Raw genomic sequence first — 27,512 nt, 5'->3', positions numbered from 1 at the left:
TCAAAGATTCCTCACTATGCTATAAGATGTGTATGATTTTTATATTTTTGCGAAAGATATCGAGTATAAGCTAAGGGCTTATCTAAGTAATTTGTATTTGAACTTCTCACTTAAAAGTTTTCAGACAGAGAAAAAAAATCAGGGAGGAAGACATAATACACCTCACCTCTATATTCCTCAATTTCTGGAATTCGTTAATGGAATCTAAGATATATAATATTATTAGGGCCGTACCTTTATTTACATTACGAATTACTTCATTTTCAATTAATTTTTGATATTTAACTCTTGCTAATTTTTTTGTGGATACCATTAGCTTCTAAGAGAAGTAGTAAATATCCGGACGAAAAAAAACTTTAGAAAAATCTTTACTCATTTTATTGTGTTGCTCTTGTAAACTTAAAAATTGTGCTAAAAGCTTACGTGATATAAACGATACGTTTTTATCTGATGGTGCTCCTGATTCCTTTTACATCCTGGATATCAAAGGTAATAAGAACAAACTTCTTTTGCAAGAAAGCCCACAATATTTAGTTGAAAAAGCTTTTTTATATATCCAAAAGTAATGTTATTAGAAGGGTACCACTCTTTACTTAATCACCTTAATTATAAAACTGCAGAACATCTTTACAAAAAAAAAAGCTTTTAGTATAAGGTAAAGTTACAAAGACAGAAACAGTCCAAAACCGAAAGTTTATTAATTTTTTTATATTTATTGAAAAAAAAACTTTTAGAGCAACTTTTTTTTTCCTATTTAAAACCCTTATTACATTTAAAACAGAATTAAAGACGAACTTTTTTTATAATAATAATTTTCTGTTATGGTATATAGATAAAAATGTTTCTTACACTTATATACGTTCACCAGTTGTATTCATACATTACCCATCGTAATTATATTAACATTAATTAAAAGAGATTAATAAAGTTGCAATGAGCTCGACTACTTTAAGAGTTGCGGTTAGCTTATCCATTTATAACTAAAAGCATTATTATTAGAATTTCTTAAAAGTTGAATTTATACAATAATATTTTGAAATTAAGTTTATTTAAGAGAGCCCAACTATAGTATGAGCCGTGAGACTTTTCAGGTTATAAGACAAACTAATAATTGCAAAGTAGATTTAAGAATATTTTTATAAATATAATAAAAGTAACTATTATTAGTTCTAAGTTGTTAAGCTTACAAACTTTGTTGGCTATGTTTTGGAATTATTATTTTTTATTTATATTATTTTATTCTGTCCATTAACAACTTTATATTTTTATGTTTTTTTTTAACCCTACATCTTCCCGTACTTATAAATATTCAGCTCACTGCACTGTTTCAGTGGAGTTAATTTTGAGTAAACACTGGCTCGTATAGTTTTTAGCTCGTAATTACTAATTTGCACAAATAATATTTATTTAGTATATACAACGCACGCTTTAAAAATGTTATAACCCCGTTTGCCCCTCTAACCCGGTATTTTTACTAATTGCCGGTTTGCTGCACTTTTTTATAGGTAAGCTTATTTGTAAAAATTTTCTCGAACTCTAAGTAAATTGCTATTGTTTTTAAAGCTCTAATTAATACTTTTTTTACTTTAGAAAATTAATAATATAATATTTTGTTTAATTAACTATTGAGAAGAAAATTTGTTTAGTTAATAATATATAGTTTTTATTAATTCTTGTTTTGTAGGAAAACACACAGTGTAGAAAGAAAACCTAAGAAAAATGGTGTTGGTTGATCTTGGTCGCCGCCTTGCAGGAGCTCTTCAACGAATGAATAAAACACTTGTGGTTGATGAATCAGCGCTTGACGATTGTCTTAAAGAAATCTGCAACGCTTTGATTGAATCGGACGTCAATGTGAAGTATATTAATATATTAGTAACTATATTAAAGTTTTAATAAAAATATATTTACCTACCTGTAACTGAACTATATTTTACCTCTAGGCTTGTTTCTAAACTTCGGGCTAACGTCAAAAACGTTGTAAATATGCAGCATATCCCACCTGGTGTCAATCGGCGTAACTTATTAAAAGGCGCTGGTTAGTTTTATATAAAGTTTATTAAAATTTTAAATGCTTTTTATAATTTATTTTATAGTTTTGGATGAACTGTGTAAATTAGTGGATGGAGGGACTCCTTACCAAATTCAACGAGGAAAAACTAATGTTATTATGTTAGTGGGCTTGCAAGGTGCTGGAAAAACGACGACTTGCACTAAAGTTAATAGTTTAATTAATATTTTATTTTGTAAAAAAATTAAAAAGTATATAACAAAAATTTTTTCAACTATTTATATTTTTATTTAGTAAATTTTAATTTTAAGTTTTTTAAATTTTGGTTAAGCTTGCCTACTATTATATGAAGTCGAAGCGTCTGAAAACGGCTCTTGTGTGCACTGATACTTACAGAGCAGGTGCTTTTGATCAACTAAAGCAAAATGCTACTAAAGCAAACATCCCTTTTTTCGGAAGGTATTAATTAATTAATTAATCTGCTTTATTTCATTCACAATTTTAAAATTTCGTATATATATATTTTTTTAAATTCAAAGTTTATTATTTTATTTTATATTTAGCTTTATTATTTATAACTTTTCAATTTATTTTTGCTTTTTATATTTACTTGTTTTAATGTTTTTATTTTCTTTTAAATTAATTCTATATTTAAATAATTTAATTTAAACGTGAAAATATTTAATTGGCTTTAAAGTAATTCATTATTCTTATTTACTGAATCTATCGAGGCTCACCTGTATTGTTTCAGTTCAGTTATAAATATTTTTCTTTATAATTATTTCAATTATTATTTTTATTATAAATAAAGTTTTTTTTAATATTTATACATATTTTTATATATATTTATTTTTTTTTTTCAAATTATATTAAATCGTTTGCGCTTGACTTTATATTTAAAATTTCGATCTCCTTTACGCGTGCCAATATTACTATTTTGTTAGTATTATAAATAATTTATCGCAAAAAAATAATAATTTGCAAGTCGTGATTCTTATTTTTTTGTTAGATTCTATATATAAATTTTACTTACTATTATAGAAAAAGACTTATGTGGTTGACGAAAGCACTACTTTTATTTAATTAATTTTTAAATTAAAAATTCATTTTGCTGAAGATCTTTTTTGTCAAATTTTTTTTTGTTAGAACGACTTTTCTTTTGTTACTCAAAAGTTTTTTAGTTTTATAAATTATGTTTAAAATGTTTGTTTTAATTTAATTATAATCTTTACTAATTAACAAGTTTTTATGTATTTGTAGAAAATAGTATACTGTAAGTTTTTTAATTAAATTTCTTTCTGATCTTTATTAAAATCGGTTTTTCTATTGCACAGGAACTACTTTTTTACTATTACTCAAAAGTATTGTTTATAATTTATTTTTAAATTTTTGTTTTAATTTGATTATAATTTTTACTTTTTATGAGATCTCATTTAAATGTAGAAGATAGTACTTCAGTAAATTTAATATATAATTCATTTTGCTGGAGATCTTTTTTAATTAAATTTTCTATACGCGCTAAAACGATTTTTCTACTATAATTTGGAATATTTTTTGTTCTTTGTTTTAAATTTACTGAAAATCAATTGCTTCTATATATTCGATTTGGCTTCAAATATTGACCAATAAAACTTGTAAAATTCTATATTACTCCAATCAATCTTTTTCTTAGGTATGGGCTACTTATCGTTTTGTTACATATAAGTCCCCCATTAGTTAGTACTTGGCCCCATTAACGATTATTTTGCACCGGAAAGTTTACAATATTTTACTTGTATATTTATTATATGAATTTTTATACATCGTTATAGTTATGTTTACTTTTTCTCAAAAATTTTATTATTTCCATTTGTAATTAACATGCTCCCTTTACTTTTTGTTTTTTTTTATTTACTATCATAATAAATTTCCTTCTTTCAGCTACACCGAAACTGATCCTGTTATTATTGCTCAAAAAGGAGTTCAAAAGTTTAAACAAGAAGTTTTTATATTATTAAATTTAGCATTATTATTTTGTATAAAAAATAAATGATTGGGTTTACCCAACAAACTATTATAGTTTAAAAGTTGGCGGATCATACGAAATAACTGATAATGTTCTAAAGAAACAATAAATTAGCCAATTAAAAGATTAAAAATTTAAAATAAAAAACTATTACGAATAACTGTTGAAGTATTTTTGGTGATAAATAATAATATAAATTAACCAATCAAAAGGTAAAAAAATGTTGAGTAGCCAATAATAAATAAATATATTTTCCGAGTGAATTTTTAGGTATAAAATATTAAAAACGTTAACGAAAATTTAATTGTTAAAGTATTAATGCTGTAAAAATTATAAAAAAAAAAATTAACCGATCAAAGGTAAAATTAATATAAAGTAGCCAATGAAAATTAAATACTCGAGTATATATTTTTTGAGATATTAATAAAATTATAAAAAACTAACGAATACTTAATTAAAGTAGTAACTATTAAAATTATTAAATTAGCCATTCAAAAACTAAATATAAAGTAGCCAATTAAAAACTAAATATATCTTTTAATGAAATTTTTTTTGGTATATCGATAAATATATATAAAATTTTAACGAATAAATAATTATAAAAATATTTATGGCATAAAAAATAACCATTAGATCAACCAATAAAAGAATTTAAAGTTTATAAAAATATTTTATTAGCTATCGTAAGTATAACGTTTGGGTGTTAAAGCCAAAAGAAAAATTTAAATACATTTTATAGTAAAGCAACTAATATTTTTATTTATAACAAATAATGTTGGATGTTAAAAATTAGTGATTGTAAAAAGCTAGTAAAAAATTAATATACTTCATAGAAATTTGAAGTCGTTATCATTGATACGAGCGGAAGACACAAGCAGGAAGATTCATTATTTGAAGAAATGTTGCAGATAAGCCAATCCGTAACTCCCGATAATATTATTTTTGTTATGGATGCCAGCATTGGCCAAGTAATGTATTTAGTGTACTTATTTTTCTACACGTGAGAAGCCCTTTTTTTAATGTTTACTTTGATTTAATATTAAACAAGCTTTTTTTATGTATACAAGTAAACACTAGAGTTAAAGTTAATATAATTCTGCGTAATAATAAAAATAATAATATTAAAATTTTATATCTACGTGATTTGCTAATTATAAGCTTTTTAATTGGTCTAAAAAAATACATTAATATTATATCCAATCAGGCTGCTGAGTCGCAAGCCAGGGCTTTTAAAGAGCAAGTCCCAGTGGCGGGCGTGATTATAACGAAGCTAGACGGCCACGCTAAAGGCGGCGGCGCCTTGTCTGCCGTGGCCGCCACCGAGTCGCCAATCCTGTTTATCGGCACTGGAGAACGCGTGACTGATTTGGAAGACTTTGTGCCCCGCTCTTTTATTCGGTTCTCTCCTTGATTATTATTATTATTGTTATGAAAGTTTAAATTTTTTTGTTAAAGTTATTATTATTGCTTATATATTAAAGAGTTTCTTATTGCCTAATAAAAGTTTTCTTTTGTTACAGACTATAATTTCTACAAATTTTATGCTGAGCAATTAAAGAAGTTTATAATAAAAAATATTTTTTAAATTTAAAATGATTTCTGGAAAACTTTATATATTAGTAAAGAATTACAGGAGCAACAATATTCCGGATATGCCGATCCGTGCTTTTACCAATAAAAATAAGCTTGAAAACAGTTGCGTTGCTTATATTGGCTGGAGCTGAATTTAATTTAATAATAGTTTTCAGTAGTTCCCCTATGGCGGTTTTTTTAAGGAAATTTTTTAATTAAATAAAATTTTTTTATAGCCTGTAATTTTATATCGTGCCTTATTTATTTTGTTAAAAAACCTTTATGGAGAAATTTTTATATTTCTTTAATAAAACTGATTAGATTTAAAATTTTCTGATTACTTACAGCAAACTTCTTGGGGAAGGCGATTTGGGTAAGCTTTTTGAAATTGTGAAGGGAGCGAAGATCAAAGATAATCCCGAGCTTATTGCGAAGGTAAATTATAATAAAGTTTATAAATTAAAGTCACGTGTTTGTTTTTATTGGTTATTATTATTTTTCGTAATTTCCTCTTAAAATTGATCATCTACAAATTTGGCTCTGACGTTGCCTTTTATATCTTCAAAGTTTGAATTATTTTCGAAATGGTGCAAATTTATTGGTTACTTGTAAAATGAATCTGTATTAATTCCCATCTCATTTTGGGTACTATTTTAATTTTTCATTTGGCGTAATTGAGAAGGTTAGGATTCTTAATTTTATTAAAATTTTGTTTTTAATTTTTAAAAATATAATAAGTGAAGAACTAGTGATTAAAGATGTGTAAAAGTAATTTCTTATAATTCCATGCGATTGGCAATGTTCTGCTGAAAACATTGCTATACCTCCCGCTCACTGGGCTTCGTGCTTTATTTAAAAAAATTAAATTTTTAAAGGATTAATTAACGATATATGATTAAATATAAACTTTTTAGAAAAATAATAATTAACGACAATAATAGTATAATAGTTAACAAAACCTTTACTATAAAATAGTATAACCATAAACCTTTTACAAGTAGAAGTGAAAATAAAAATTTGTTAAAGTTTTACTATAAAATAATAATTATAAATCTTGTTTTTAAAAAATTATTAAAAAAAAAAAGTAAACTTTAATAGTAGTGTCTGCACATAACTAATAGCTGCAGATATGCTCTTCTTCAACATTTATTGTCCATTCCAAATTTTTTCAGTTTAGTATTACTTCTAATTAAAAGGAAAGAAAGGAAATATTAAAATATTATATAAATTATATAAGTGGGAAGAACTTGTTTACTAGTAACATCAGTCATACTAATAACTACAAAGGTGTCTTTCTTTAACAAATATCAAATTCTTTTTTTTATTATTATTTTGGAATTACTAACAATTTATAATGGGGAAGAAAGGATCTGTATTATTGTCTATATAAACCGTGAAAAACTTTATGTTACCACATAACTAATAGTCACAAAGATGCCTTTCTCCTACTATAATTGTAGTCCTTTTCACTTTTTTTATATTGTTGTATTAATTATTAAAAATAATTTGAGATGGAAAGAAAGGAAATACGTTAACTTGTGTATAAGCGGTAAATACTTCAACAGTGATGTTAGTACATAACTAATAGCTACAAAGTTTTCCCAAATTCTACTTTTATTAATTTTGTATTACTTATATCAATAATAATGAGATGGAGAGAAAGAAAAAGTATTATTATTTATATAAGCCACGAAAATCTTTACTAATAAAGTTAAGACATAACTAACTACAAAAATGCTTTTGTTCAACAATAATTGTAGTCCATTTCTTATTTTTAGTAATTCCATATGGCTCCAGCGGATTACATTTATATTATTATTTTAGCTTAAAAACAAACGTTTCGATTTACGCGATTTTTACGAACAACTTCAAAATCTTACTAAACTTGGTCCTTTGGGTAATTTCTTTAACCTGTTATTTTCTTCTTTATAAATTGTATTTTTATTAGTATTTTGTTCTTATTTGCATTTACACTTAATTTTTTGTTTTTATTTTTACTTTCTTATCTTTTTATGCATAATATTATATATTTATGATATAAATTAACTTTTTTAGATAAAATAATCAGCTTACTTCCGGGATTTCAGGAGTATATGCCTGATAATTCTGCCGAAGTTCGTTTGTAAAAGTTTATAATTCCTTGCAGATTTTAAGATTTAAAATTTCTTCATTTTTTTTCGCATTAGTTGGCTTTACCGCTTTATAAAATATTTATATTAATTTTTTTATTTTTAATAAAAAAATAAATTTACATTCTTTGAGATTATCTTGATCCATTAAAAAAATTATCTTGGGTTTTGCATATTTTAATTACTTTTGTACTTCTGTATAAGTATCATTCTGTAGCATTTTGCTTAATAATTACTTTTAAAGTTATAATAACTTTTATTTATAATAAAATTAGATTCTTTTTTAAAAAATTGTTTTCATAGTAAATATTATTAATTATATTCTTAGAAACGTTAAAATTATATAAATTCTTTTTTAATTTTTTCATATTTACGTTAATTTTAGAAATCTAGTAGTTTTTACGTATTTTTGATGTCTCTTTAAAATTACGTACACTTTCTAATTTATACGACTTTCTATTAATAATTTATACAAATAATTTATTTTGAATTATTTATCTATTTTTAATGTAAAGTTTTTTTTTAAAAAAAAAGTTTATCAATTTTATTAATTAAATTTACTTCTTTAACAAGCTTATAAAAAGTTTGCTAATTTTATTAATTAGAGCTTTCCGTTTAAACGTTATATGACAATTATGGACAGCATGACCGACAAGGAGCTCGACAGCGACGGAAACTTTTTTTTCGATAAAAATTTACACGTAAAAAAAATACTCTCAAAAAAAATTAAATATTCTAATTTTATAAATTAAATTTTAATTTTAATTCTTCTTTGGATTTATAAATTAAAAATTAAAAAACAATAAATTATAAATTATGAATATTAAAATTAATTAAAAAACAAATAATTGTAATAATAATTTTTTAACTTAAAGTAAAATCTATACCATTTAATAAAAATAAAGATTTTTACGTCGTAAGATTTAGAAAAGTTTAATACTAAAATTAAACTAATTTTAGTTATTATTTCATTGAAGTTAAGAAACTTAAATATATATGATAAATGGTAAAAGATAATCTAAAAAAAAATAACTTTATATTACTTTTTAATAATTATATAAGTCGAGTCTGAAAAATACTATTAAAGTTATGTAATAGTCCAAAAATTAAATATTAATAAGGTATTATGATATTTTTGGTGTTTATATAAATTTAAATTTTAAAAATTTATAATAAAAAAAATTATTAATAAAAAATAAATTTAGAAGAAAATTTAAATTTATAATTATATTTAAGTTAATTTAAAATTAACCATCTGGAAAATCATATAAAATAAAAAAATAAAATATAAATTTAGAAGAATATTAATATTCAGTTCAAATATTTTTGCACTAATTTAAAATAACAATCTGGAAAATATATATTAAAATTTTTATTAAAAAAAATTAGATTTTATTATTTAAAAATAATTCAAACGTAATAGTAAATATCACCAAGAACTGTTACCATTTCTAATTTATTTACTTATTGTTATAGTTTACATTATTTTTTTACTAAAGTAACACGAAATTATTATATGCTTATAAATATTTATAAATTAAATTTTTTTATTTTTGTAAAGAGTTTACTTCGTAATTTTTTCTGAATTTTATTATTTATCGTTGATAGCAATTAATTTACTTTTAATAATTATAATTATTCTTAAGTAAATTATTTTTTTATACAAATATGCAAGAATTTATTTAGGGTTTTTTTCAAGCAAATTGGGAAAAATTATTTTTTTAATTAATAATATTTTTAAGTAAATTTTTTTATACTAATGCAAAGTTTAAAGGAAAACAAAAGTTTTTGATTTTGAAGAGTTTTTAAGTTAATTAAAATTTTAAAATTAAATTTTATTTTGAAATTTAAATTTAAAATATTGCACATGAGCATCCCCTCTTTTGAGCACGTGTCCGTTTGGTTTCTTTTTCTTAACGCTCGATCGATACTAATTTCGAGTCACTAAATCTTTTCCGATTATTTTTTTTAATTTTATTTTTCTTAAAAAAATAAATTTTGTAGGAAAAAAAAGTTATATTTTTTGTCTATTGCTTTATTTATTTTTTTGTGCCTTTAGGTTAAAATTTATTCAGAATATAAAAATATTATAAAATGTAAAAAAATTGGAAAAATAACGTATCTGTTTAAAATCGCTGTAAATTTTAATATAGTTTTGTTTATATATATATAAATTTAATAGTTGAATTGCTGCAAGATTTTTCAAGTTCGGAACTTTTTAATAGTTTGTGTTGAGGGTAACAAAATTTACAATTGGCATACACTACGTGACTTTCAGATTGTTTGAAACTTAACAAAATTTTATTAAAGTTTATTTAAAATTATTAGAATTGAAATTTTTATTATTACTAGTTGTTAATTTGTCTTTTTTCTAACTATTAGTAAATTTTAATTTTTTTTTTTTAGATTAATTTATTTTGTTTTGTTTTATAATAAAAAAAAGTTTTGTTTTTTATTTGATTTATTATTTTTAATTTTCATCAAATTTTATAAAAGCTTTAAATTTATAGTATTTATAATTATCCTAGTTTATATTTTTTTTATTCATTTTTGATCATTTTAATATTTTTTTTTTAGTTATTGATTTAATATTTCGTTAAATGATTATAATATTTAGTTTTATAAAATACTATTAACTATTTGTTTGTATTTTATTAATTATCTTTTATAATTTTTTATTTAATTTATTGTATTATTTATTATAACTAAAGATATTTATGCCGTTTGATTGATAATTATATTTTGATAAAAATCTTAATCATTATTTAATCTACATCATCAAATTTAAAACTTTTTTTAATATATTTTTTGCATAATAATTAATTTTTTAAGATTATTTTCTCAATAAGACTTCCCGCATTCGAAGGGTTTCCCGCGGCTCCGGCTGCAACGAACTTTTTGTAAAAGAATTACTTTTGCAGTACAAGAAAATTGGAAAACTTTTTTCCTCAGTGGATCTAAATAGCAGCTATTCACGTGCTTCTCCTAAAGATAAGCAGAAATTTACATCTCAGTTAGCTGGCATGGTGCATCCGGGCGTCATCCAGCAATTGGGTTTTTTTTTTTTAATTTTTCTTTTTATAAATTTAAGGTTATCATTATTTTTTTTATTAAAAATCATTTTGTTAAACGCGAATTTGTGAATTTTACAAAGAAATTACTTATTTTTTTTAGGTGGGCAGAACAACTTTCAAGGTTGGCTGAATAATTTAATGCTCAATTTTGGTGAAATATAGTATAATTTTAATTTTTTATTTTAGCTTTACTTGTTTTTTTTAGAGGCTAACGAAGAAGAATCGCCTTTAAAAAACTCGAACAATCTAAAAGAGGTGGTCGCAAGGTTCTACGAAGCCGCGGAAGATCATAATTGATTAAAATTTTAAATAAAAATAATAAATCGAAGTTTTATGTTTTATTTTTTGTGACGTTTATAATGCAGTGGAAACTTGTTTTATTTTTATACATCTTTATTATAAAATAAAATTTACTTAAAAGTAATTTTCTATTTAAAAAAAAAGATTATAACTATTTAACATTTAATGAAATATAGACAATAAATAAAAGTGATTTATAATATTTTTTTCTTGCTCTAGTTTTGCTATGGAAAAGATTTAGGTTGAAATATTATTACTACGCGTTCTAAATAATTACAATAATAGTTATTTGAGAGAAAAAAAGTTAAAGTTAATAATGGTGAGATGCTTCTGGTTTTAGATCTTTTAGAAAATTTTTTATAACTTATTAAAGTATCCTTCTTACTTTGTATTTGTAAAACTTCCACGACTTTTTTTTAATTATATGTCTTGCTAATTCTATTTCGATAAACACTAAAGAAACACTTTAAAATTAAATAGAACATTCGCTATTTTACAGGTTGTCGTTACGATAATTTAGTTTAAATTTTTAGTTAGTAATAACACTAAATTTTATTAAGTGTAGTAAAACTTGAAAATCTTTAATAAAAGTTATATTCTTTAATATTTTAAGTTGAAAAATTATAAATATATTAAAATTATAATATATTCTCTAAACTTTATATATATTTTACGTGTAATTCTGGTAATATTACGACTACCTTTAAATAAACAATAAATCCGCACTGGTTTGTTAAATTCGGTGTAACAATTTGCTACTATAAATACTGGATAGAAACTTTCACAGAGGCAGTTTAGTTTTCGTGAGTAGCGTGTTTAGTAAAATCTGTAAACCTTTACATTGAAGTTATAAAAAGCATTAGGGTAAAGCATGATACAAGACTGGTTTGTTTTCTTTACAATACAAATGATTAGTCTTAGTAGATTTTAAATTAAAAAACTAATTTTATTTAAATTATAGGCTTCTAGAGCTACTATAGCGAAAGTTCACTCGCTCAACCACAACGGTTGGTTGCTACAATTAAAATTTCAGCGGCCTCGTTGTATACTTTTAGTAAATATTTGAGTTATCTTAAAAACAATTTTTTTCTGCGACGCCCTTTATTTACACTTTAATTTCTATTACTGCATACTCCTTAGAATAAATTTGTATTACTTTCCGTATTAATTGTTTAAGCTACGTGCCATATAAATATTACGCAGCTTTAAGAAACTGCCTACCCGAACTCTCAGTTTACTTCCAAAAAATATTTTTGTAATTTTACCGAACTTTACTTAAAGGTTAAGCTGCGAACACTGAGAGTGCCAGGTAGCGTGCAATAAAAAATCTAAGACGAAACTTTAAAAGTTTATAACTAAGGTTTTGGATTATACGAACTCAGGTCTGTAATAATAACAAGAAATTAGAGTTTATTCAGACGAAGCGAAGTACAAGCATTTGACTTCAATATGGAAGGGATTTTGTGAGAATTCCTTAGAGCAACTAACATTAATAATTTAAAAACGTGTTATAATAATTTTTAGTGAACTACTTTTTGCTTCGTTGCCTCACTATGCGTGTGCTACTTTCAACAATTAGAGTTTGACTTCTCTCCAAAGAATATTGTTTACCATTAAAAGTTATATCAATTCTTTATGAGCCTTATTTATAAACTCTTGACTCAGGCAGGCTATAAAATTAAAAACTTTTAAACTTTACAGAATAGAAAAAATATATAATATTTTTCTTTTTATAAGAAAAATTACTTATTCGCATAGAATACGTAGACAGTTTATTAAGCTTTAACAAGTCAGTAAATGGAGTTTGGCAGCGTTGAGGTTATCGAATATCAAACGAACTTCGCAATAGAATTAATTATTTTTCGTGTTGAAGAACTCCTATTAAAAATTTTAAAAATCTGCCTCTTTGTGCAATCCTGTCTCGCAGTTATTATCTTTTACTTACTCTCTATAGGGTGCACTTCGTTTCAATAACGTATTTAACTTTGATATGCAGTGTATAAATGCTAATTTATTTGTAAATTTTCAAATACGTTTACAGGTGAATAGTTGGATCGCTTACCGAAGTTAACTTTTTAAATAATTTATTTTACTGCGTAAAAGGTTAAAAATGGAATGGTCGCCCCACCGAGAGTTAACTGTTTCGCAGTTACTAATAACACACTTAATAAGGACATACCTACTATTCTATAAATTAATAAAAACAGAAACATTACGTTTTAACCTTTAATAACATTTACTAAACTAGAACTATTTTTTATCTATAAATTAAAGTAAAATACGCTATTTCTAAAATAAAAATGACTTAACCTCAAAAGAAGGAAGAGAGCTAATTTGAAACTAACATAGGTGTACGCGCTCAGGACCTGTAACAGTTACTCTAGATCAAGTAATTTTTTAAATTAAAACAATTATTGTTATTGAGAGAACAACATAAAACCCAACAGTAGTAGCCCTTTTTTTAAATCTAAAAAACTATACTTGATCTAGGACTAAAGCTTCCTAACATTGATACTCTTAATATCTTAAGATTTTGAAAGAGTAGTAAAAGAAAAGTTGGAAGATAGTTTTTTTCCCATTTTTAATATATAACACTTAACTATTTATAAAAGCTTTATAAAGCTCTATCTTGAACTTTTTTTTTTAACTTTATATGAATTATTATAACGCTTTTTTACAAATGTAGTGAATGAAGTAAAAACACATATAATAATGTAAATTATATTAATCAAACATTTATGAAAGCTATAGCACTTCTAAATTTTAAATAAAACTAAGTAGAAACCGTAAAATTTTTCTTAAAAAACTATTTTTATTTTCATTATAGATTGATAAAAAATTTCACTTTTTTTCTAAAATTTACAGTTTCTGTCAAATATTATAGATTATTTCTCTTCCTGTTCAACTTGGGACATAAGTTGGGTTATATTGGCCTCTAAAGCGTCGACTCGGTTTCCTAAATTATTTATATTCAAGTTAGTAAATTTGGGGTAGGAAAAGAAATAATCCCTTATAATTTTTTTACCCATTTCCTCAATTCTTTGTATAATTTGATCGCTCATAGTTTGAAATCTAATTAAGTTTAACTAGATCAACTTGTTTAAAAAAGACTTACTACGACCTAGTAGTCAACCGAGATAAAGTATTTTTAATAAAAATAGAAAAATCTTCCTCAACGTCAATATCTTCCTCCGGGCCTTTAGGAGATATTAAATTGTCTTGAAAGTTTTTATCTAACTCCATACTACTTTAAAGCTGATATCAAACTGGCACAAGGAAGGGGGGAAGAACACATATACGCCCCGCTGACGACAATCCATTTTCACTAACCGCTAGTCGGCAATTAAATACTGATTGTACCCCCCGGTGTTAGGACATTCACTTACTGAAACAAATTTTGAAATAGTTTAGGCAAACCACTTAACATTTTAAGAGTACGACAGTAAGCCACTTTATGTACGCTTTTTAATATACCGTAGAATGCTTGGCTCCCTTATTTCCTACCTTTTAAGTAATTCGCTCTTAATAGGTCTTAAACTCTACACTTCACTAAACTTTTATCTTTACTTAAGCATTTTTATTTACAATTAAAGGTTTAGGCTGTTTTAGTTTGACTTGGCTTCTATCCTTTGTAAATCGCAGAGCCGCTTGCGTTATACTCAAAGTTCAGTTGTACTTAGAAAGTTTCGCGGTAATGTTTATAAGTAGGGACGCCGTTTGGCCGACACAACCCGATCCAGACCTGATAAATAAACGGTTTAAAGCCTCTTATATTCTTTTCTATGTTTTTTTTGCAATGAAGAATTCTTTACGCATTTAGGGAAGTACAAAATAAGCGACTAATTTTTATTCGACATGGAGAAAGTGAATGGAATGAGGTGTTCAACCGAGGTTTTCATCTGACAGCAATCTACCGCTTTTGTAGAGCTTTCTTTAAAGAAATCTGTTTGTTTGCCACAGAAGATTCTATTTTCATAGATTCACCTTTAAGCCCGCTAGGTAATTCCTTAATTTGTTATATCGCTTATATCCTTTTTTGAAAGAGTTTAACCCACTAATATTAGGTTTTAAGCAGGCTAAAGATTTACAAGCATTTATTAAAGAAGCGCCACCACTCAGCCCAGACCGAGAAATTTTAAAAGGTATGCAGTAGTTTCGCTTTACTCCGTAAACTTAGGAGTTATAATAGTCTTTTGTATATCTCAGGAGAATTTGGCGCTAGCGAATCAGTACTTGTATGCTCGAATCTAAGAAGGTGACCACTAGCATACAACCGCATAACTTTTTAAGTTAAATATTATTATAATAATTTTTAGGGCATTAGCAACTCTTGTTGTTGGATTTCAGGAACGACTAAAGAAAACGAGTGAGAAGATCCTAGTGTTGACCTTTCTTCAAGAAATAAGCCGAAACGTAGATGCCACTTCTTTAACGCCTCATTCCGCTATCCCACATTTTTTTGTACCCGAAAATGAGTTACCGGCTAACTATAATCCCGAAAAGATGTTTGATACTGAACGTATAACCTCTCTATATTTAGGCATATTCTTATAACCCACCTGTGGTCTTTATGTCAAAATACTTTTGCCTTTAATTCATTTTTTTTACTAAATATGCAAAATTGCGCCAGTAAACATTGGAAACAAATCCATATTCTGCAACGGGCTCACGCGAATGAGGGCCTTCTGCGGATGGGCTTTCAGTAGACACGAGCCTGTTATCGTCGTTGGAAGTGGCCATTCACTCTGGTTCCGTTCCTTTTTTCGAACTTTTCTCCCCCATAGGTAAGAGAAGTTTCCCTTTCTACCTCGCTGCCCCAAATTATTTTTCCCGCCAAAAAAGTTCCCGCCACATTTCCAAAAGTAGGAAGTTGCAAAACTGCTCTGTTGTAGCGTTTAACATAGCGCAAGGGACCCACGACGACCAGAATCTGTACAGAATCGAGCCTAATTCCATCGTTGAGATCTACAAAGGCTTTCAATAACACCCGGAAGGCAACAAGCAAAATCATATCGTCTTAAAAGCTAAATAACGCAGATTATTACAAAAAACCGGCGTCGAGGCAAATTCAAGAAACGATTACTTTAGTTGAACACAATACGTTTAACACTTTTACATAATAAAAATTAACTTTATTTATAAACTTTTTTACACTAATTAACTCCTAAACAAATTCGAAAAGATCTCTTTTTCTCTCTCATCCTGAATTTTAATTTTCTTTAAGACTTTACGAAGTTCCATGGCCACCGCTCTATTATCCGGCTCAAGTTCTTTCGCTCTCTAATTATAAATTGAATTTTTGAATCGTAGAAGGATTTATTATTTTACACAAAAACCTCCAAATCTTGTTTAGCCTCCAACTCTTCGGAGAGTTCGGAAAGCGCCTGTGCGCGTCGGAAAAGTGCTTTTACGTTATTACTATCCTTTTCAAGAACCTAAAAACAATCAGATTACTCTAAAAAAATAATCAAAAAAACACAAATCTGTACTTTTGTACAGTTCTCAATAGCCTTCTTATAAAGTTTCAGTTTCAGTTGGCAGAGAGAAAGATTCGAAGTGCATAATAACCTGCGCGAAAGAATCTCAATAATAATAAACAAGCTACCATTAATCTTTTACTTTAATTGTTTCATCTCTCCTTCCTGCGCGTCGTTGTCCATGGAAGACCCGCCATCTGCCAAACTAACACACTTTTCATAGCAACGAGCAGCCAGCCGGATTTTCCCTAAAAAATAAAAAAATATATTTTTTTTAATAAGTAGAGTCTAAGTAAAATACCGGTATTGAAAAGATCGCCCGCTTTGGCCTTAAGCTCTTGAGCCCTTGATAACTTCTCTTCGCGAGAAAGCTCCCATGAATCTTTTTCTTTCTCAAAATCATTCAAACACACGAGCACGCGCAGCTCCCCCAACGCGGGATCAGAAGCATCTCTTTGGGGGGGTTGTACTATAATAGTAGCTTTCTCGCCTGCAAAAAAAAGTTAATAAAATTATTTAATAGATCATGTTACTGAAAAACCTTTTTTCATGCCCTCAAGGGCCTCTGTAACGCCGTACTCCACAGTTCCGCTTATTAGCGTGAACTCCAATTCTTCATGTGGGCCTGTAAAAATTAAAAAAAGAGACTTCAAAGTATATATATAAAACTCATTAAAAAATTGTCACCTTCTGGAAGAAGTTGATAAGTAATCTTAACAAGTGAGGTCAAGCCGGGGGTGCTGTAACCCTCGCCAGGTGCATGAATAAGTTTGCGAATCCCCTCGCTTACTTCAACTTCCTTTAATAATAATTAATACTTCATTAAAAAAAAGTTAAAAGCATTTCTTACTTCAGTCCACGAGAGAAGCTTAACTCGGAAAGTAATTCTTTCATCTTCCACAGCAAAATGAGACCCGGCCAATTCCTTTGCGCACGTTATTAAGGAAATTTCTCCTAATTTCATCTTTTTAACGCATTGAACAACGCCTATTAAAAAATATTAAAAATAAATTTAATTTATAAAAAATTAATAAACCATTAGGAAGTTTATCATCTTCTTTAAGTGCAGCTTCAAATTCCTTTTTTTCTATAACAACTTCGTTGTTTCGAATAACTTCCAAATCCAGAACTACCGTTTCACCCTCTTTCGGAGATTTGTAACCCTTCCCTTCCTTAACTATTTTTTAAAAAGGCGTCCATCGCCTAAAACGTCGTCCCCATCAATCCAATTTAGAAGTTCAACTTCAAAGTTAAGTATTGAGTCGGGAGGAATTTTGCCCGAGCCTTCCTTCCCGTACGCGTAATCGGGATGACAAGTGAGCAAAGCAAGCTCTCCCTTTTTCATAGTAGCAACACCTATGTCCCAACCCTTTATCACGGAACCTTTCTGTTATTATAGTAATTTATAAAATCACCAAAGTTTTAACAAAAAAGTTAAGTTTAGTAAAAAATATTACGCCAAGCTTGAAGCGAAAAGGCTCATTACGAGAACGACTACTGTCAAACTCGGAGCCATCCGAGGCGAGTGTCCCAACATAGTGCACAATTACAGTACTGCCTGCTGGTGGACAGCCTGAACTAATTTCTCCAGGCCTCAAAATCTTTTTCGTTACACCACTATCATCAGTTAGCGGGACGGGATCCTCGACATTGGGTATCATTTTAGCAGAAAACTATGAGTAGAAAAATTTAATATAAAAGTTATTAGAAAAAAAAAACAACGACTCTGAGAGCGGATAAGGCTTGCAGAAGGAGTAAGATACTAAGAACTCACACAGAAAAAAAATAAGGCAGAAGTCTACCCGCCCCACTTTTTCAATATAAATACTTTAAGTGAGCAACAAAATTTGGAATTTTCCCGAATAGTTCTATACCACGCGCGCAAGGTTTATAATAAGCTAAGCAAGTTGAGATCAGATCAGGCGAAAACTAAATTATGTCGTGTCTCTTTTTTTCTTAATGATTTAAAACTTAATATTTTAATTTGAAATAGAGTTAAAAAAAGTCGACCTTTATTAAGTTGTATATAAATGAACAGGCAGATATATAAAAAATAATATAACCCCACTTTTTATCTTTTTTTTCAAACGACAAATGCTTTTTCTATGGGTTCACTAAAAATTTTTGAGGCAAATAAATTATATTATAACTCTTAAATATTACTATATATAGAGGGGCTACTGGTATGCAAGCGTATATATTTTTGGCATCATTTTATAAACTAAACTTTTTGTTATCTCTCATGGTCTCGTTCTGCTTGAGAGAATTAGTGGGGTAGGAAGGTAAGCCCGCTAGGAGTATGTACGTGCGAAATCTGATGCCCGTACGAATAAGTTTAGTTTCTTTTTTACTAAAAGGTTAAAAAGTCTGAGTGGTACTTATTATTGACTTTATTATATATATGTAAATAAATTTTTGTAAGTTACATAATCGTATTGTGTTGCTTATGATAACTGACTATAAAAGAAATATCGGGCTTCCTATTTGCTAGTGTTCTCATTAATTTCTTTATATGTAGCGCTTAAATGCACCATTTTTTTAGAAAAAGAAAGATCGCACCTCCTGGGAATAACATTCTATGTCGTTAGATAAAAAAGTTAATGTTATAAATATCCAGAGTTTTTTATATTTTTCCTAAGTTAAGTGAGTGAAATTGCTACTTTGAAATCAAGAGTTTTAAACAAGCTGTTAGCGTTTGTCTTAAATTTTATAAGCTATGCGCCAACACTGTCGTGGGGCGACATCGGCAGTCTTTTTTAATGTAGACTTCTTTCTCGTTTGCACTTGGATAAACAATTTGTTACTTGAGAAACTCGCTTCTTTTTTTGTTTTACAATATTAACCAGCCAAGGATCACGAAGATAGCTTAAACTTAAAACCCCTCAAACCGTGGCCTTAAAAAAAAAGTGATAATATTACGAGAATAAAGCTATTAACAAGGCCTAGACTGTATAATGCAACACAGTTTACTGACTATGCTCAACTTCTGACGCTTGAATTGCGTTTAACATATACTAACTTAAGAGGAAAAACAAGTTAGCCTATTTTCAGAATATCGCGAAAGTTTAAACAGGTAACATAAATATTTCTGGAGTCAGAATATGTCGGTTTGAAGGATGCAGAGGTGTAGTTCTGCCGGCAAAATAAAATAAAGTATTCAGAAATTTAATTAAAGATCTTAGCTTAAACTAAGGTAAAACGACATCGAGTTCTAAGGTACATTACTTCATAAGACATAATAAAAAAGGTAAAGTGAAATAGCACCACCAAATATTTTTTAAAGATAAAATTAAAGTACTTCAGCTATGTGTATGCAAATAAAATGATATATACTTCTTCAGAATACTAAGAGCGTTGTGAAAATATTATATAGCATATTGTATTATGCAGATATTTAAATTAGGGACAGGAGTTTAAAAAAAAAGTATTAAACTTGTTTTAAACTTATTTCCAACGTTTAAATAATCTATTATCTTTATCTTTAAGTCAGAGTACACATTAAAAAAAAAAGGCGGTAGATATTTGACGAGCGCCACTTTTAAACTGGTCTTGGTTTGGCACGGTAGCGGCCTTCCTTGTTGGGGCTAATAATATTAAAATTTTCACAAATTCTACTGTAGTTTATTTTAAAATAAATAAAACGATTTTCCTGAAAAAACTTCCTTGCTCATCCTGCAATTGCTTCTCTAAGCAATTTTTCGCTTACAAAATCTTTACTTTACTAATCAACTATTTTCGACACTAAAACTTCGTGTATAACTTAAATGACAAAAAGTCCTCTAGGTCTTACAATTTATAATCTAACTTAGTTACATATTTTTATTTATACGCAAGCACAGTCGAAAGCCTTAACAATCAGGCTACTGAAAATTCGGTCACTCAGAATAACAAAAAAAAAGTTTTTTTTTGCATAAGCATGTATTCTAACTCAAAATACTTAATAACTTAAATATTATATAAAGAGGCAGGCCAAAGATAAAGATCAATTAAAAGAAGGGGAATTACTCACTAATAAAAGGTTTCCTTTAAAAAAATATTTCTCCTTTAGAATAAATAGATTAAGGAAGAAATAAACATAGAAGAAGCGAAACAGGCACAGAAAAAAAAACTGCAAAAGAGAAAAAAGAAAGAAAGCCTAGAAATCCTGGTCCTGAGCTTATCGTCTCGGACGTACTCCGAGACGTCATCTCCGTGGCAGAAGTAAACAGTTTTCATCAAAACTTCTTGCAGCTCACATTCCAGCGTGCTTGATTTTTAGTGTTCACGAACAGAAATTATTAAACGTATTTGGGATTATATTAAGGCAAATGGCTGCCAAGACCCCGATAACAAGAAATTTATAATTTGTGACGAAGTAATTCTCTGCATCGGTGCTGTTAACGCAAAGAATAAGTTATTGATTTTTTAGAAGCTAAAACCAGTATTTGGAGGCCAAAGCAGAGTAAACATGCTACAAATTACGAAGTATGTAAGCGAAAACGTTACCAAAAAGGAAAAAGTGCACTAAATTTGAAGTTCATTACTGGATAATAAAAATAAAGCATTTCTTAAAGCTTTTTCTCTACTAAATAAATAAGTACGAGAATTTAGTTTCACCTGAGTCTTCTAATTTTAAGTCTTATAGCACAATATTTTCCTAACAAAATTAGGTTATATAGTTAATATACAATTATGTGACCTTTCTACAGTTAGTAAATTAGTTTACTAGATTCCATTAATTTTATATTAACCATGAGTTTTCTAAAAATTTTAAATGGCAGCAACAAATCATTAGCGCACATGGTGTGGACCATTTTGTTCTTTGATTTACTATTTTGTTAGTTTTATCATTATATTTTACTCAGTTCTATAATAATTTTAATTTTTCTTAGCTTAATTAACTTGCATGAAACTTTCAAAAGATTTTATATTTTTTTTAATAATATTATAGTAAAATTTCGTAATAATGTATTTTATTAAATTTCTGCATTAACTAGTTTTTAATTGTGACTGATATCGACCAACCTTTACTAAAATTTTCCCCTTAAAATTTAGTACCACTTCATACCCGTTTCATATCATTTTAGCTTTTATTCATACATTTTATCCGCAGATATCATGTTTTAACGGTTCATAACCCTTCTCCTTCAATACTTGTGCGCTGCTACGTTTGTTACGCACAACAAAAGACTATTAGAACGCCCATTTTTTGTCTTAAAGAGTACTCGCATAGCGTCGCAAATCTGTTTTAAAAATAAGCTGAAGAACTCGACATAAAGCATTGTTTTACACTAATAACTGCGTGCCCTTCATCAAGCCAACAGTTTGTTCGATCGTATTTTAAGTTCAAAAAAACTATTCCTAACGGACACAAATTCCCCCAGTATAGATCGAATACAAAGAACATTGAAATGCAAGAGATTTGCGCACTTGGAACAAAAGAAAGAGGCTCCTCGATATCCGCTACTACGTAATTTGTATACAGCCGCCACGAAGGTTGAACGTAGACGATGAGTTGCAAAGATTTAAGTCATGCTGTATGTTCCTAGAATGACACCACACAGGTGCTGGCTGTAACAAGAGTTGCTATACGTACATATCCCAGTTAAAATAATTTTAAGTAAATATATTGAACACACTGTAATTAGCTGGATCTTTACACTAAAACATGGCCTGTTCAAGAAACAACAAATAAGCTATCTGTTCGCGGGGGGGGGGTTGCTCCCTATTAACATTTTTTTAATTATTTTTGGGGTGCCTCGATAGGTCGAGCGCTATCTTGATTAGGGGGCCAATGGGCGCCTCTCATCACCGTAAGGAGTACTACGAATGTTTAGGAGAATTGAGGGGCACCACCAGGAGAGGCGGCTACGTGTACCCGAGGTCACCTAGAGATACCGACCAACATTGCTGCTGGCCTGGCCCCCCGGTCATTAGCTCTTCGTTACTCAGGACAGGAAGCCTTTTTTTAAACTGCTTGACTAACATGCTTAGTAAAATATTTGTAGCTAAAGTGCGATTATAAGGTCAGAGCTAATAGAGGTGTACTACGTCACACAATGAGGAAAAAAACTACTGGCATTACTGAACTGCACTTCTAGTTTTTTCACTCTCTGCACTCATACTAAAATTAAATAATAATTTGTAATAAACTTAATGATAAGTTAATATATTAATATTAATAAATCATATAACACAATAATAAAAAGAATGTAAGTTTAATTTAAAAATTCTTAAAAATATTTTGTCACTAGTACGGGATTACGTTTTGTACACACAGTAAATAATATTGAAAGGAGGTGAGAGAGCTTAAGTTACCGATCAATCTATTAATAATTATGTATGCTTCCTGCATTGTTACTAGTTTTTTTTATTTACAATCATGTTCGCCAAAAAAAATCGTGTTTTTGGCTACCGCAGTATGACATTTGCTGCTGTTTAACAGTTACCTGCATATCCATTTCTTTTTTTAATTTTATAAAAATGGTTGTGTACACAAATAGAAAAAGGTTATTTCTAAATTGACTACTAAAACAAGGTGGCGTATGTCTGTTTCTAATATAGAGTAAAGTTTGCTTATATCCGAAATATTGAAATTTTAGTTTTCCTAAGAGCTTGCCTGGAAAAAGGGCGCTTGGAGTTTATGGCGTTAACCTCTTTAGTAGAGTGAGTGGAGTTGACAGTAATTTGTTGTAAGCATTTTGTATATTTAGTCACGAATCCTTTATGTTATTGTCGATACCAGTTATTTTGGCAGCTTTAGCTCTTAATAAATGAAAGTTTCATGCGACTATATTACTCTTTAAGTTATAAGCTATTAATAAGTGATAAAGTAATAACAAGCAAGCTTCGGCCTTCGAGTTCATCCTTATGTCCCTTTCAAATTACTCGAGGACTTACTTCGGAAACAAAAACTGCGTATCTTATAATTATTTAAAGTTGCACTTACCCTCTTTTGTAAATACTATATAATATAATTATTTGCGCTGGGACTCCTACCTCCTTAATATTTTAGTTGGGACCGTGCGCGAACAAGTCTTCTTGAGAAGGTAATTTAAGGAAACTTTTAAAGATGTGTTACAAGTATGAAATTAGTTCTATAGTTAGTATGGTTGAAGAGATTTCATATAATTCCTTATCTTGGCTCGAAGTTATATGAAGGAAATAAGAACGCGGGACCTCTTAGTAGTTACTTTTTAAAGTTTATAACTATCTTCAAGGAAAACTTTTTGACAATTACTGCTTTATAGAAAGAGACCCCCCTGTCACTTTTGAGCGCTTACTTAATATAATTAAACCCGAAAGAAAGCGTCTGGCTATAGGTCTACTAGCAACAATGGTAGACAATTTTGCTTTTTTCTTATTAAAATTTATGGTTATCTCATTAAGATGTCTTCAGTGTCTTCTCTCGCTTTTCCTTCTGCTGTAGGACACATAATTGATATCGTTAATCAAGCTGACTATGATCTTCTTAAAGTAGGGAAACTAATTTTAACTATAATATTAGTTTATAAATATGTTAACTTTATAAGGTTAAACTTTATCTTTCAGGGATGGGCCTAGTGGTGCTGATCGGCTCACTTTCTACGTTTATTAGGTTTACAAAGAAAAAAAATTTTTTTCTTTAATTAACATCATATTATGCTGGATTTACCTTTCTTCTTCTAATAGAACTTCACAACTTTCTCTCGTAAACGAAATCGTGTCTAGAAACTTAAGAAAAGAAGTGTTTACATCTATATTACTGCACCGTACGGACTTTTTTGTTCGAAATAGTGCTGGCCTTCTGGTTGCGAGATTAGCTAATGATACGGTCTCTACCTTTAATAATTTGTTAGATTCGGGGTTAATACATTTTACAGGTAATCGTAGCGACAACTTTAACCGAAAACATTTCGCGTTTCTTGAAATCAACCTTTTCCGGAATCTTTTGTTCTTACTTGCTTTTTCGCATTTCTCCAAAGTTAATGAGTTTTGCAACTACTATATTACCGATCCTTGCACTTTTCACCGTAGTATATGGGAGATATAGGTTTTATTACTATTTCAATAACTTAAAACAAGTAATTAATTGTTTAATGCAGAAAAAAAGCTACTCAGGATCTTTTAACAGCTCTTTCTAAAGAAACACAAGTGAGTACCGAAAGTTTTACCGGTATTCTATATATTTTATTGTTAACTTAATAAAAAGAAATACTTTTTTTCCAGGCATTAGAGCCATCCAATCATTTGTTCAGGAAAAGTTTGCTTATAAACGCTATTGTACTGCCGTAAATCAGTCTTTTCAAATAGCACGAAAGATGGCTTTAGTAGAAGGACTATTTCTTGGAGGTTTTAACTGTTCTTGGGATATGATTAATTCTTTTAAGCTCCTTGATTTTTAATACTTAGTTTTTTCTCAATAAAGATTCCTTATCATTTAAGTAATTCCTTTTTTAAGTTATATTTGACAAATTTATGGTTTAACACTACTTATTTCCTTGTTTATTTTTGCATAAGTTTTTTATATATTAAAATATAAACACCAATGAAGGTGGAACCCTAACCTCTCAAGCGACGATGATTTATGTACTCTTCAAAGGAAGTATGCTGCTTAGCGAGAATATAATAACCATTGGATCTTTAACTTCCTTTTGCATGTATACCGGTCCTTTTACTTGCATTTTAAGTATTTTACACATGAAATTTGTTAATGTTATTTCCTTAAGGCTACTTATTTATAAATGTAAGTCAACTCGGAGTTTCTATAAGGTATTATTCTGTTGAGAATTATTAAACTTCCTTAATTTTTTTAATACGTTTTCTGCTACAAATTTAAACTTTCAGTGAATTTATGAAGGCTCAAGGAGCCAGCAAACGCGTTTTTTCCTTGATAGACAGTGGTAATGCCTTAAAAGATTTACCCAAAAAAGGTTAGTGTATCGCCGTGGAACTCGCTATATATATCCCCTTTTTGGCGCGCGCCCCTGTTGGCGAACTTTAATTCTCTAAAAATATACAAATTCTAGTAAAAGGCTCAATCCGCTCTTCTTGCCTTTTTTATGCGCTCTTTCGCTTATTAAGCTAAAAAGACCTGGTGCAATTTCTTTTTCTGTATAAGAGATGGTTTTAGATCATTTTAATTTTTATAACTTGTTATTATTAATTTTATTAAAAATAAGAAATATAAAAAAACCGAGTTAGTAGAAATATAGTATTTCACCCGTTAACACACTATATATATACGGGTAATAAAAGTCTCGGTTAACTATTTTACTATTAAAAATGTCTTTTAAAGATTTAGTGCATTGTAAATTTATTATAATAAACAATTCGGCGTCGGCAAGACGTTTTGCCTGATGATCACACACCTGAACTTAAATTTGAGAACGTTCATTTTTCATTCCCTCAAAGTTTGGAGAGTGAAATACTCGATGGTGTCACTTTTTCTATCCGTCCAGGCGAAAAAGTTGCTATTACTGGGCAGAGCGGCTGTGGTTATCCAACTTACTTTGAATTTATTAACTTTGCCTAAAAAAATGCTTAAAAGGCAAAAGTACAATTGCTTCTCTTCTATTACGTTATTACGATCCCACCAAAGGAAAAATATTTTACGGCGGTAAAAACATAGAAGAACTTGACATAAGCTGGCTTCGAAAGCAAATCGCAGAAGTATAAATTTATAAAAATTCTAAAATTAATAGTAAAAATTATAACCTTAATAGGTAAGCCAAGTTTCGTATCTTTTTAGCGGGACTATTGCAGAAAATATTTCTCTAAGTAGAAGCGACGATAACTTTTATAGTCTTGAAGATCTTGTTAAAGTAATAATACGTGTAAAAAAAAGTAATAGTTATAATCAAAATAGCTCATTGATATAGTAGTAATAATTCTGTTCTAAAACAAAATTATAATAGTAATAGTAGTAGCAACAAAAATTATAAGATAGTAATGGTATTAATAGTTGTAATAGTAATAAAATTCTTTAATAAATTATAATATTTTATAATTAATAATTAGTAATAATAATAAAATTTACAGGCAGCACAAAGTGCAAAAGCAGACGAATTTATAAGAAAACTTGAGAAGAATTACTTTTTCCAGGTTTTCACTTGATCAGAAAACACGACAAGAGGTCAACCAATCTTCATTCCTCACGCAGGTAGGCGAATCTGGAGGCAATTTGAGTGGCGGGCAGCGCCAAAAGATCAGTATTGCTCGCTGTCTCTATTCCACTGCAGGATTGGTTGTTTGCGATGAACCAACCAGCGCCTTAGATGCCCGAGTTTGCACCCAAATACTAAGTTTTTTATGAAGCTAATAGATTATTATCAACAGGAAAAGAGAACTGTAACAAATTCTCTCTTAAAACATTTAACGCACCGTACGGCTTTTATAATAACTCATGATCTCAATATTCTTAAAGCTGTAGATCGAGTTATATTGTTGGAGGTTTTATTTATTATCTTTTGGTAGTACTTTTATTATTATTGCTATAATTTATATCCCTTTTTTTATAAAGAAGGGAAAAGTTATTGGAAATGCCCCGTTTTCTGAGTTGGTAAAAACGAACGAAGCTTTTAGTAAACTTTCCGCCTACTTTTTTTAAAAAAAAAATTCCTCAGTTCAGATTGAAAAGAAAGATTTTTATTTTTTATTCATCCTTGTAGCAACTTTTAAAAACTAGTAAATATTATAAAATAAAAGATTAAAATTATATTTACATTTTTTCTAGAGTGCGTAGAAACCAGTTTAGGCTTTTATTGTTGTCCTTATTAAATTCTAACGTTATTTGCGTGTATTGTCTTAGTGCGTCTCAAGAGCGGCGCAATATATACATATATTAGTAAATAATTAACACTACATAATAACTCAAGTCAGAGAGTAGCTGACTCCCTAGCTAGAGGTACTATTTAACACTAATGCAGCAGAGTATCTAACTATTAAGTGAGCAATGATTAGCTTAAGTTGACACGGTCATTGGCT

General features: G+C 28.4%; 5 protein-coding genes across 5 annotated transcripts; 3 read left to right on the top strand and 2 right to left on the bottom strand.

Moving 5' to 3' along the window:
* Window positions 1-1,486: 1,486 nt before the first annotated feature.
* Window positions 1,487-11,088, top strand: LOC135141099 (signal recognition particle subunit SRP54-like). Its single transcript, XM_064071953.1, has 15 exons — window positions 1,487-1,505; window positions 1,685-1,859; window positions 1,944-2,038; window positions 2,097-2,218; window positions 2,343-2,470; window positions 3,932-3,992; window positions 4,850-4,984; window positions 5,221-5,414; window positions 5,936-6,023; window positions 7,413-7,485; window positions 7,644-7,702; window positions 8,323-8,418; window positions 10,567-10,771; window positions 10,892-10,942; window positions 10,997-11,088. Exons 2-15 carry the CDS (start codon window positions 1,720-1,722, stop codon window positions 11,086-11,088), a joined length of 1,539 nt encoding a protein of 512 aa, XP_063928023.1. The 5' UTR covers window positions 1,487-1,505; window positions 1,685-1,719.
* Window positions 11,089-14,539: 3,451 nt separating this feature from the next.
* LOC135141140 (uncharacterized) lies at window positions 14,540-16,149 on the top strand. The gene is made up of 8 exons (XM_064071998.1): window positions 14,540-14,620; window positions 14,685-14,847; window positions 14,912-15,090; window positions 15,156-15,233; window positions 15,298-15,346; window positions 15,408-15,610; window positions 15,722-15,875; window positions 15,934-16,149. The coding sequence occupies exons 1-8, from the start codon at window positions 14,572-14,574 to the stop codon at window positions 16,073-16,075; spliced, it is 1,017 nt and encodes a 338-aa protein (XP_063928068.1). The 5' UTR covers window positions 14,540-14,571; the 3' UTR covers window positions 16,076-16,149.
* Window positions 16,150-16,248: 99 nt separating this feature from the next.
* On the bottom strand, window positions 16,249-17,748 carry LOC135141104 (uncharacterized). The gene is made up of 9 exons (XM_064071958.1): window positions 17,605-17,748; window positions 17,419-17,555; window positions 17,256-17,367; window positions 17,110-17,193; window positions 16,870-17,058; window positions 16,711-16,816; window positions 16,581-16,659; window positions 16,428-16,526; window positions 16,249-16,371 (listed from the first exon to the last, which is right to left on the bottom strand). The coding sequence occupies exons 2-9, from the start codon at window positions 17,530-17,532 to the stop codon at window positions 16,249-16,251; spliced, it is 906 nt and encodes a 301-aa protein (XP_063928028.1). The 5' UTR covers window positions 17,533-17,555; window positions 17,605-17,748.
* Window positions 17,746-18,229, bottom strand: LOC135141098 (FK506-binding protein 1-like). The gene is made up of 2 exons (XM_064071952.1): window positions 18,026-18,229; window positions 17,746-17,955 (listed from the first exon to the last, which is right to left on the bottom strand). Exons 1-2 carry the CDS (start codon window positions 18,227-18,229, stop codon window positions 17,746-17,748), a joined length of 414 nt encoding a protein of 137 aa, XP_063928022.1.
* A 5,136-nt stretch (window positions 18,230-23,365) lies between these two features.
* On the top strand, window positions 23,366-27,158 carry LOC135141119 (ATP-binding cassette sub-family B member 10, mitochondrial-like). The gene is made up of 20 exons (XM_064071976.1): window positions 23,366-23,465; window positions 23,563-23,596; window positions 23,651-23,732; window positions 23,798-23,886; window positions 23,937-24,023; window positions 24,080-24,144; window positions 24,219-24,360; window positions 24,410-24,579; window positions 24,632-24,702; window positions 24,756-24,878; window positions 25,081-25,194; window positions 25,256-25,298; window positions 25,374-25,459; window positions 25,874-26,023; window positions 26,077-26,198; window positions 26,252-26,350; window positions 26,568-26,630; window positions 26,689-26,811; window positions 26,865-26,978; window positions 27,049-27,158. The coding sequence occupies exons 4-20, from the start codon at window positions 23,884-23,886 to the stop codon at window positions 27,133-27,135; spliced, it is 1,662 nt and encodes a 553-aa protein (XP_063928046.1). The 5' UTR covers window positions 23,366-23,465; window positions 23,563-23,596; window positions 23,651-23,732; window positions 23,798-23,883; the 3' UTR covers window positions 27,136-27,158.
* The last annotated feature ends 354 nt before the right edge of the window (window positions 27,159-27,512 follow it).

The sequence above is a fragment of the Zophobas morio genome, unplaced genomic scaffold, assembly GCF_036711695.1.
Source record: "Zophobas morio isolate AGI-343-1 ecotype UQ-CSIRO unplaced genomic scaffold, CSIRO_AGI_Zmor_V1 ptg000042l, whole genome shotgun sequence".
Taxonomy (NCBI): Eukaryota; Metazoa; Arthropoda; class Insecta; order Coleoptera; family Tenebrionidae; genus Zophobas; species Zophobas morio.
Note: the sequence above shows the minus strand (reverse complement) of the source record. Positions and strands in the feature narration are given on the sequence as shown.